At 48.0% G+C, this 11,563-nt stretch overlaps 1 protein-coding gene and 1 pseudogene across 13 annotated transcripts in view; one reads left to right on the forward strand and one right to left on the reverse strand.

The window, feature by feature from the left end:
- GRAMD1B (GRAM domain containing 1B) overlaps nucleotides 1-11,563 on the forward strand; it is a 282,810-nt gene that overhangs the window by 250,949 nt on the left and 20,298 nt on the right. For all 13 annotated transcript variants that reach the window (XM_017875634.1, XM_017875627.1, XM_017875629.1 and 10 more), the window contains 4 exons: nucleotides 4,088-4,168; nucleotides 6,850-6,965; nucleotides 8,731-8,887; nucleotides 10,021-10,210. In XM_017875634.1, coding sequence (XP_017731123.1) covers nucleotides 4,088-4,168; nucleotides 6,850-6,965; nucleotides 8,731-8,887; nucleotides 10,021-10,210 — 544 coding nt within the window. The remainder of the gene's footprint in view (nucleotides 1-4,087; nucleotides 4,169-6,849; nucleotides 6,966-8,730; nucleotides 8,888-10,020; nucleotides 10,211-11,563) is intronic.
- LOC108531962 (splicing factor 3A subunit 3 pseudogene) lies at nucleotides 1,569-3,079 on the reverse strand (annotated as a pseudogene).

An 11,563-nucleotide genomic window follows, 5' to 3' on the forward strand; every position in this document is an offset into this window, starting at 1 on the left:
TGGTGCAGAGATGAGTTCAATTCCTGGATATCTTTGTTAACTTTCTGTCTTGTTGATCTGTCTAATGTTGACAGTGGAGTGTTGAAGTCTCCCATTATTATTGTATGGGAGTCTAAGTCTCTTTGTAAGTCTCTAAGGACTTGCTTTATTTGTTTTTTTTTTAAGTAGATTTATTAAAAAACAATTGAAGGCCTGAGTGTTGAGAAGCAAATGGGGCCTCTGGGGGTCCTGTCCTGCAGCAGGCCTGACTTTCAGATGATGGTGCTTATAAGGTAGATCAGGGCCTTCCTGGGCTATGCTAGTTCTTTCCATTTCAGACGCTAGGTTTGGATCCTGGGGCAGCTGCTCAACTCTACCCAACTCTACCATGGCTACCTGGGCTTGGAGAATATGTGAATATTAGCTACTTTTACAGTCAAATAGGGATCTTGTAGAAGAAACAGGTAGACAGACCTATCAAAGTCTCTCATTCTGACCCAGCAAGCAGGTGAAGTGACTGTTGGTCCTAGTTCCATTGTATGTTGGGCTGCAGGCCAATTCCAAATAGCCCAGCTCCTTTTTTTTTTTTTTGAGATGGGGCCTCACCGTGTCGCCTAGGCTGGTCTCAAACTCCTAGGCTCAAAGATCCTCTAGCCTCAGCCTCCTGAGTAGCTGGGACTACAGTGCATGCCACATGCCTTTTTTCTGTCTTTTTTTTTTGAGATGGAGTCTCGCTCTGTCGCCCAGGCTGGAGTGCAGTGATCTCGGCTCACTGCAAGCTCCGCCTCCCAGGTTTACGCCATTCTCCTGCCTCAGCCTCCCGAGTAGCTGGGACTACAGGTACCCGCCACCTCACCCGGCTAGTTTTTTGTATTTTTTAGTAGAGACGGGGTTTCACCGTGTTAGCCAGGATGGTTTTTCTTTTTTTTTCATGAGACAGGCTCTCACTATGTTACCTAGGCTGGTCTCAAGCAACCGTCCTGCCTCAGCCTCCCAAGTAGCTGGGACTACAGGCACAAGCCACTGCACCCAGCTCCAACTCTTTTCTTTATGCAGATACAAAAGGCAGACCTTGGTGCCACACTTAGTCCTTCATAGCAGTCCTGGCTCATCCTCCTAGCCTTTCCCTAGTATTTGCATCAATGGCTAACTAAGCCGATGGCAGACCTCATCCTGGGGTAATACTCATTCAGGGAAGTAGCAGCAAAGGCGGGTGGGGAAAGAGCTCAGGTCAGATTTACATAACATGATGTGTAGCATAACAGGTGCCCATTACATCTCAGCTACTTCTAAAGTTGATCAGAAAACGGTATGGAGGCATTAAGACCTGAAGCACTGAGTTAGTCCATAACCCTGGGCTTCAGAACAAGGTTTAGTTTTATTTTCTGGCAGAATCTTTTTAAATATAAAATAGATAAAACACATCTCAAACCTTCAATCTGCCAGCATGCCTTGTTTCTATAAGAGGCATGCTAGACCATGAAACTACGTAGCAAAAGGTCTTTAAGAGGATTTGGTTGGTAGAAATAGAACAAGCAGATCTCAGGGAAGCCTAGGCTAGTCCTAAAGCCGAGCTACATCCCTGAACGCTAGAGGAGTCCTTGTCTTTTCAGGTCCTCATATGTCTTTTTATTCCCAACATTCCCACTTGAGTCTTCATATTCTTCCTCAGTGTCAGGCTGCCATCGTTCTGACGCCATCTGCAGTTTCAGTTTGGCCCACAGGGAGGCAGCCTCTTCAATCTGTGTCACCTTAGCAAAGTGAGCAGTGTTCGGGATGCCCAAACACCTTCATGTCATGAGCCTGTGATGCCATTCAGCAAAGGGCTGCTGGAAGGCTTTGGGTCCTCGGCAGGTGTCGTTTCCACAGTTCTCACAGTTGTAGTTGATACTTAGGCCATGAAGCTTATACGGCCAGTAGGGAATGGGTTTGCCATCCCAGCCAAGTGGCTGGATTTTGGGTTTGTAAACGATCTCGTTCTCTTCATCTTCACTCTCACTCTCGCTGATTTGCTCTTCTTCCTCTTCTTCTCGCTCTTTTCCTGTCCTTTCTTGCTTGCATTGTACATTTTCATGGGTGAGATGTCGCTGTTCCCCGAGAATCTCTACATATTCATAGATCTTCATAGATCTGGGCTTCTAGAAAAGCAATGTCTTTGTTCCTCTCAGTGTCTCACTTGGTGCTCTTTGACTTGGGACTTTTGGCAAACAAAGAGTTTTCAAGTGACTCCAGGGACTTTCCTTGGGTGCTGAGTAGTCTCTGGGCTCACTCTTCTGGGTCCTGCCACATTTCAGTCCTAAATCTAAGAGAGCAGATTTCAATCTGTCCACACCCAGAGAGGGCAACTCCTCCCAGGAGGAGAGTGCAGAGAGGTCAAGATGGGCTCCAGCGTGCGTCAGGGCACTGCTTGTCTCTTTCGGCCATCCAGGAAAGATCCCATTCTCCCATTTCTTCTAAAATTCAGCCTGAATCTTCCCAGAAAGTTCATTCTGATCTTGGAGAGGCTTCACTCTGTGTGATGGTGAAGGTACTCAAGCAGCATCTCTAGGTATCCCTTATGCTCTGCATTCTTCCTGTCTTTAGGAATGTCAAATGATTGGTCTAAGATGGATAGGTGCGTGATATAATCCAGCTTCTCAGATGCCTTCAGGTTAATGTACTTGAGGTAACAGTCATGGAGATCGAGGTAATGACCATGTCCCTCTTCATCTGTGAACTCCACCCAGTTTTGTGCCTCTTCACTTGGATTCTCTCAAGCCTTCAGGAGCTCCTCAGATTCCACTGACATTGGCACATAGATCTCATTCGGGTGCTTCTGGTGGAATTCCTTTATTTGCTTGAGTCTGTTATAGAAATCAGCAAACTCACGGGGTCCTGAAATGTCATTGAGCTCCTCCTTTCATAATCCATCCCTATCATACAAATCCCTCAGGTTCCCACTGACCTCCATATACCTATCTTGCATGGCCCGAGTGCAGTGATCAGAACTGGTCTGGTCCCAGAGCACGAACTTCTTAGTGAGCATCTCTTTGGCTATGATGTCCATGAGCCATTCCTTCTTCTCGTGATAGCGCCACTGCTGCTCCAGTATTGTCTCCATCTTCCCTTCACCACGGCCTCTCGTTGTTTTTTGAGGCGCAGTCTCGCTCTGTCACCCAGGCTGGAGTGCAGTAGCGCTATCTTGGCTCACTACAACCTCCGCCTTCTGGGTTCAAGCGATTCTTGTGCCTCAGCCTCCTGAATAGCTGGGATTACAGGCGCCCGCCACCACACCTGATTAATTTTTGTATTTTTAGTAGAGGCCGAATTTCACCATGTTGGCCAGGCTGATCTCGAACTCCTGACCTCAGGTGATCCATCCACCTCAGCCTCCCAAAGTGCTGGGATTACAGGCGTGAGCCACAGCGCCCTGCCCGGTTCAACCTATGTTTTGGACACTAACCAGCTTCTTGATTATAAAAGTTGCCTAACCTCCACCAGCCTGTTACCTTTTATTAGTTGTTAGCTTTGTTTATTATCTAAGCCTTTTTGTGTGGTTTAAATGAAATAGCTTTTGTGGGCCACCTTGTGGTTGGTCAGTAAAATCTTCATTACTTTCTTTCTGTCTGTTTAATGGGTAAACGCCACAAGAGCAGGATCTTTCTGTGTTGTTTCTTGTCCCTCACACATGTAGATTAGTGCGTAACACATACTAATATTCAAATATTTGTTGAATGAATGAAATAGGTCAGCGGATCAGTAGGTTGTGGGTTTGTCTTGTCCTTCCATTTAGGCTAGTTCATAGCTCACCCCTTACCCGGTTCCAGTAGGTAGGTGAGGGACATTTCTTATGGAGACAAGAATTTCAAAACAGGGAGAAAAGCACTGAGGAAAGTGTGGGTAAGAATGGAAGGACTTTGTCACACTGGGAGCTTAATAGTACCAGGTACCCAGGCCTCTGGTGTGCTGACCCCATCTCTGAAGCGGCTGTGCGTGATCACAGGTAACTGAGAGTCATTCGTGTTTGAGGATGAAGTCAGTATCTTTTCTTAAAGGAAGGAGGACCATGTCTCTCTTAATGACATTGTAATTCAACAGATATTGATTGTTATTTTCTTTTCCAATCTAGCACTTCTTCACTTCATTTGGGGCCCGGGATAGGACGTATATGATGATGTTCCGGCTCTGGCAAAATGCTCTCCTTGAAAAGGTAAGTACTGCCGAGTTTGCTTTTACTGTGAGACTGGCTATCTCTACAGAAGCCGGTGTCTCCTCAGGGTTCTGGGAATCCCCCACTGATAGTATTCTCCCACTGATAGTATTGACCTGAGTCCTGAAAGTCGCATGTAATCTTCAATGAATGGCCGGCCTCAACACCTCCAGGAAGGCACTTCAGTTCCACTGCTTTGAAATGTCCCAGGATTTTCTCTAATCAGTTATGGTAATGCATGCAGCCATGAAGAAAGAAGTCCTTAAATTCACAGACCCCCAGGAATAGGAGGCACAGCAGGATGAGGGCCACCAGGGAAGCCCCAGGGTCGGTCAGGAGATAGAACGGGAAAGGGGAAGAAGTGGGCAGAGCCTTTAGTGTAGTTTTGCAGGAAGGAGCCGGGGAGGCAGGGCAAGTAGGGCAAGCAGGCCAAGCAGGTCTAGGATTGGCTAGTTTGAATTATTTCAGCAGGCTGCAGGTGCCTCAAGTTGCCTGGAAGCTCGGACGCTATAATAGATAATGGGGAGGGTGGGAATATGAGCCTTGGATGGGCTGGCTGCGTATGAAAGGCCCACTCCTGGATGAGTTATTTCCTCTCTCTAGGAGTTAGCTAACCCTGATGGGTCCCTCCCCAGTCAGCAAAGCCCCAGCTGCCACAACAGAAAGTACAAAAAATGTGGTTAACACAGCCACCACGAATTGACTAGTTGAGTGTTTAAATGAAACTATGAAGAGACACAGTGGAAGGCACCCCTTCATGCAGTGAGCTGTGATTGCGCCACTGCATTCCAGCCTGGATCACAGAGCAAGACCTGTTTCAATTAAAAAAAAAAAAAAAAAAGGTCCCACTCAGATGCAGATGCAGTTGGATGTTGAGAAACTGTCTCTAAGCCAGAGAAAGAGATGTAGGAGAAAATGCACACACACACACGCACACATATAATGTTTCCCCCAGGATTAATTTTTATGTGTGTGTATATATATGTGTGTGTGTGTGTGTGTATATATATGATTGACATGTGTGTATTTAAATATATACATATATTGGCCTTGATTCTGGCCCAAGCAAAAGGCCATGTAAGAAAATTGCGTGGATTTATTATTTAGAGTTTCTTCTATTCTGAGAGTCTGTACCCCTAGTATCACTCCTGATAACTTATTTGAGCTGCGGTCCTCTGCCTTCACTCACCATCAGTACTAGTAAAATGACCATGTGTTTTAGTCTCCACTGGCAGGTTTGAGTTTTCAGCTCACAGCTGCTGTCGTTTTTAAATAAGACACGAGGTCATTCCTATGCTTCGCAAATGCCCTCACAAATAATTGTAGGACTTGGGCCTGCTGAAGAGGGTCTGCTAATTGTCCTGATCGTGGTTGGCCAAGGCAAGCCGGGTGGCATTGGTCAGGGAAGGCTGCAGAGAGCAGGCAAAGAGTGGAGCAGGGCAGGACGTGGTTTGGCAGAGAGGCAGATGTGTCCCAGGCAGGGTGAATGTTGCGCATAAAGGCCAGAGATAGGAGGGGGAGGTCCAGGAGAGAAGGAGGTGATACCTCCCTCAGGCACTATGAGGGCCAGCGTAGAGAGCTGCCACCCCCAACCCCGCCGGCCTAGAGGCAGGGCCCCAATTCTGCCATTCCAAGCACTTCTTAGTCAGAAAGCTGGAATCCTAGCTCAATATACTCTGCCACCTGCCTGCTTCTTAAACCATACCTGAAACCGTGGGCTTGGGAGCTCTCAAATTCTTTAGGAAGTCTATTGGTGCAAACATTTTTGAAATGGGATTTTTTTTTTTAAGATAATGATTGCTTCTGTTTTTCTTCCTGCGCTTGCCCTCTCTTCCACACACTTATCCCTGCCACCTTCTCCCCTTCCTCCCAGTCTGAGACTCATTCATGGTCTCTGCCTCTGATCTTAGTTCTTTGACATCCCGTTGCCTCTCTTTGGAGACTCTGAACCCAATGAGAACAAACTTTTCTTAGGGCAGTGTTTTCTGGGAGGACACATAGGCACCCAGTGAAATAAGAAAACACTGGAACTAATGCTTAGAACTGCAGGCAAACAGATTCTACCTCAGGTTGGGTGTCACGAGGTTAGGTGAGATGACCTGTAAGGTTCCTAAAACTGTGGGAACATAAGACTCTACCCAAAGGAACTGTCCAGCTATGGAATGGGCCACCTTTGAGGTTGAACCTCCTTCTTGGAAGTGATCCAGTAGGGTCTGTAAGGCCACAGTTAATATAAGAGGAGATGTCTGTGCAGTGTGGTGGGACACTGGGTCAGTGGACCTCTGGGCATTCATTCAGAGTGCTAATCAGAAGCTCTGGGATGGCCTTGGCCCCAGAGTCACATGGGTTTATGCCACTCAGTGCTGGACCTTTTCCATAAGAGCAAAAGGTGAGATAGTTACCATCCTCTGGGAGCCAGTTGGTCACGTTCTACAAAGCTCTGTTGAGGGATCAGGCACCGAAAGGCCGGTTCCTGGTTTTGTTGAAGTCCGCCTTCCTAGGCAGCAGACTGGTGTCCTGCTGAGACCCCCAAGGCGGACGGGGGTGGTTGCTGGCCTCTCGTTCAGCTAAGGAGAGAGGAGTTTCTCCTCCTCTCCAGGGGAACCAGCCAGGCTCAGTGCCTCTGTGCACAGTGGGGGACCTGAGGAGGAAGGCTCAGTCGCTCCTTTTCTCCCCTGAAGCCTCTGTGTCCCAAGGAGCTGTGGCACTTTGTTCACCAGTGCTATGGGAACGAGCTGGGCCTGACCAGTGATGACGAGGACTATGTGCCCCCTGATGACGACTTCAACACAATGGGGTGAGTGAGGCCGAGGGCGGCTGCCCAGAGCAGCCATGCAAATGCCTGCAGGAAGAGCCTGCCAGGCAGAGGGAACGGCACGCATGCCCGTGCAGCCGTGGAATGAACCATGGAATGAACGAGGGAAAGTGGTCACAGGTCAGGGAGCTTGAGGGGGCAGAGCCCAAGGGCCTGGCCAACTTTATGGTTGGCTTTTACTAAAAGTGGGATGGGAAAGTTTGGCTTAGGTAAATGCTAAGGTCTGATTTAACATTTCAGCAGGATCACTCTGGCCTCTGCACTGAGAATACATTGAAGGGGAACCAGGGCAGAGGCAGGGAAAACCATTAAGAGGCCGTTGAGTAATTTAGGTAGTTAGATGAGGGATGGTGGTGGTTTGGAGGAGAAATGGCAATAAGTGTTTAGTTCCTGAATAGATTTTGAAGGATATGTTGATGGAACAGAAAAGAACCAAAGGTGGCTTTTAGACTTTTTTGGTTTTACTGCCTAGAAGGATGGCATTGTTGCAGGCAGAGATGGACAGTACCTTAGGCAGAGCAGGTTTCAAGGGGAAGATCAGGAGGGCAGTTTCAGGCAAGTTGAGATTGAGATGCCTATTAGCCAAATGGAGATGTCAAGTGGGCATTTAGGTATGGAGTGTGAAGGTCACGGGGAAGCCTGGGCTGAGGTCATAAATGCAGCAATTATTGGTGGATAGTCATGAGATTAGCTGAAATTTCAAGTGACTCGGTGAACATAAAAAGAAGTTCAAGGACTGCCTGGGAGCACTCAACGAGGGGAAGAAGCAGCTGAAGAGAGCTTGAAAGCACATGTGGGCCCTAGGAAGGTTTCCTATCCTGGGAGCCAAGGGAAGGAAGTGAAGCAGAAGGTATTGTCACTGTGTCACATGCTGTCGATAGGTTAAGGAAGATGGGAAGATGTGCCCGTAGACTGGCACAAAGCATGCTCGAGAGTGGAAGGGTAGCTAGCTGCAGGCTTGGTGGTGGTGCCAGAGGCATACACAGGGAAAAAGCAAGAAAAGAGCATTGAATGTCTGTTGTGCTTAGGTCTGGGCTCAGTCGAAATAATAGTCTTGTCGCTTAACCTCTACGAATACCTATCTGGTTATCTCTAAAATGCACACAATGATTTCCAGAGAGTTGCCAAGCATCTGGATTTGATAAGTACAGGTCAGATGAGGATGATGATGATAGGGTGATGATTGCTCTCTTGGAGGAGGCAAAGGCAGCATCCCTGAAGTGTCCCTAGATGGGCACCTACCTTCATCTCAAGGAGGTTTTCTTTCTAGGTGTGTAATGCAGGGAAGTTTTCTAGTTGTCATCCAGAATTCGGGCAGTGCCACTGAAGGAGTGCTCGTGTCCAGAGTCCTGTCTTAGTCACTGTTTGGGAAATGAAGTGCATGCTCAGAACCCAGAGATTTGATTCAGAGGCTTAAAATGGAATGGGCACCCACAGGAAAAAATAGCTTAAGACAAATAATCCTTTCATTGAGGTAGGGATAACTCTAAGGAGGCTGCCTAGAAAAGGTGAGTTCGCAGCCAGAAATTTTACATGGGGGGCAGGGAGGGGTGGGGTGGGATGTGAAGGAGATTTCAGGAGAGCAATGGGGTAAGCGGGGGAGTTTTGGTTAGAGGAAGATCATATACAAAGTGAAGAAGCAGGAAATCTCATAGATTTGGATGAATTGAAAGGTCTGAGATTCTTAGAATAGTTGGCCGTCTTGAACCACTGAGGTTAACGTGGACTCACTGGTGTCTTCTCTCAGATACTGTGAAGAGATCCCTGTGGAAGAGAATGAAGTGAATGACAGCTCATCCAAGAGCAGCATAGAGACCAAGCCAGACGCCAGTCCACAGCTGCCCAAGAAATCCATCACCAACAGCACACTGACATCCACAGGGAGCAGTGAGGCCCCCGTCTCGGTATGGGCAGTCAGCCTTTGGCTTCTACCCCCAGTCCTGTGGCCAGCATTTCCTAGCATAGTTCACTGGGAACCCAATCTGGAAAGCAAGTAGAGAGGAGATTGGTTACATTGTGTTCAGTTTCTTCAAGGAGGCATTCTGGAGCAGATAGGCTCTCTGCATTCTAGTGGCGTAGCCCGGGGTCCAGAGCTGGGGCTAGGTGCCTGGGGTACAAGATTGGGTCTGACTTCTGAGCAGATGAAAACCATTTCAAGTCGGCTGTGTGGGCTTTGCTTTTGCTGGACTGCTGCTGATCAGCCCTTCTGGTAGAGAACAATCCCGGGTGTTTTTTCACTGCCTTGATCTGACGTCAAAGTCATGCATGAATATAGAACTGTAGAACAATTCATTGTTTATCCACTCATTTGGTTGATATTTATTGAGTATATGTATTGTGGCTTGTTTCTCCACTGTGGTAGACTTTGTGAAAGCCATGACAATGTGTAAGAGGACCTCTGTCCTCTGGGACTCTGTTATAGAGGAGGTAGAACCTTGTTGAGGAAAGAGGGTCAGGGCGTGTGCTGGCAGGCAGGAGAACAGGTAGGGTTCTTCAGGAAAGGACTCCCTCCAAAGGGAACCTTGTGTTTCAGTAGGCTGTGAGTCAGACCACCTGCCCTTAGAATGAAAACATTATTCATTGGATGCCTGGTCTTTATTTTCCATCTCTGAGGTTATCTTGAAAACGTAAAGTGTTGTATTGATTCCCTTCCAGGGCTAAGGAGAGAATGAGTTTTAAAAAATGCTTATGAAGCCTTTCGAGCTTCTTAGGATAAACAGGTACTACCTGGAGGCAGGCTGACCCTGTTGCAGGATGGTGCAGGTGCGGCTCCAGGAAAGGGCCTGGCCCTGTAGGGACCAGCTTGTTGTGCTGTTGGAATGGCGAGCGTGAGAAGTGCAGTCAGTAGTCCTTGTACGGTGTTTGCCCATCCTCTGTGGCAGCTCTGGGGAAGGGCTTTGGAGCCTGATTCTGACTTCGCTCCTGAGCAGCTGAGCTGGGAGTGCGAGAGCTGCCAAGGCTGGATCCCTAATCTCCTTTCGGAGAGTAGATCCAGACCAGGTTTCCCTGGTGGATGACTCCTCTGTCGTGGCTGCAGTTTGATGGGCTGCCCCTGGAGGAGGAGGCGCTGGAGGGAGACGGGTCCCTGGAGAAGGAGCTCGCCATTGACAACATCATGGGGGAGAAGATTGAGATGATCGCTCCTGTGAACTCCCCTTCACTGGACTTCAATGACAATGAGGACATCCCCACTGAGCTCAGTGACTCTTCCGACACACATGATGAAGGTGGGCGTTTGAAAATGGGTCTGGAGTGGCCCTTTCTCTATTTTGAAGGCTGAAAGGAGATCTCTATGTGGGGACTGGAGTTACTCTCTAGGCTCCTGGTGAAAAGATGGGAGCAGGGCTTCTTTAACAAAAGGCACCTGTGTTATTAGTCTACATCCCTGTTTTCAGTTATTTGCTGTAGGAGCCTCTCATAGATAATGCTTTGTTCTGTCATTTAGTCTTGTCACTAAATTTACCCCCTGTTGACATTGGCTTGCCTTGTGGCCCCTACCCTCAAAGACATGCAAGGCTAGGCAATGTGTATAAGCCACAAGGAAGGCGCCAGTCAGCTGCTCCCTGGAAATAATTAGATTTTAACAGAAATAGCCTGAAGGTAGTTGCAAAACTTGTTAATGCAAGTTTTGCAGCATGGGGTGTTTAGGCCCAGCTAGAAGAAAAGGTGTTGCTGAGTCAAACAGGGTTTGGAGACTCCCTTGTTTCTCTAATTTTTGTAAGCAGGTAGCTTCTAACTTCATGCCTGCGTAGGATTAACTTCTAGGACCTCCCTTGGGCACATGCTGCTTCTTACCTTCCGTGGAGAGAAGCCAAATTCTCAGCATTCAAGAAATCAATGGATGGATTTCCTCCACTGAATGAGTGGTCTGTTATGACTAGTGAGCGTATGAACACAGTGCTCCCTTGTGAATCTGTGGACACCTCTCCTAGGGGCCATCTGCAGTGGTTTTCTAACCTTTGGTTGATGTACCCACCCCCATGTAGAGTCCAGGGTCAGCACAAATGACTGCATGGGTTGGGTACTGCCTAGTTCCGGGGTGCCATTCACATAAACGAAGGTGTGAATACCCCCTGTGCTGCACTTGTGCGGTACCCATCTGTGCAGTCATAGGACTTGACCCTACAGGGCACTTCAGAGTTCTCTGGTTTCCTCAGGGTCGTAGGGGTGCCAGAAAGGTCAGCCTCCTCCTGAGATCACATACCCACCCACGCAGGTGCAGTCATTAGGGACTGAGGGGTGCCAAGGGCTCGGGTGGAGCACTGAGGCTTTAGCAGCTCACCTGTATCCTCAGATGCATTCTCCTGTAGCAGCTGGAAAATTCAGATTACAGGTGAAATTCCCTGGCTGGTGATCTTCTGTATATGGACCACTGATGTGCCGGGAGGGCTCTGCATCCCTGAGACTGAAGGCAGCTCCACTTTTGGAGCCCTCCCACACCTTGCTCTGTGCGCCTCTCATTCTGGTTTGAATTCTTATTTTGCTATATGATGAAGCTGTAATCCTAAGTTTAAAAGGGGGAGTAGGTATTGACTTCATGGTAGAAATAGGCTGCCTTACAGAAGTGTAGTTAGGAATCA

This window comes from Rhinopithecus bieti, unplaced genomic scaffold (genome assembly GCF_001698545.2).
Source record: "Rhinopithecus bieti isolate Rb0 unplaced genomic scaffold, ASM169854v2 scaffold_7884, whole genome shotgun sequence".
NCBI classification, from domain to species: Eukaryota; Metazoa; Chordata; class Mammalia; order Primates; family Cercopithecidae; genus Rhinopithecus; species Rhinopithecus bieti.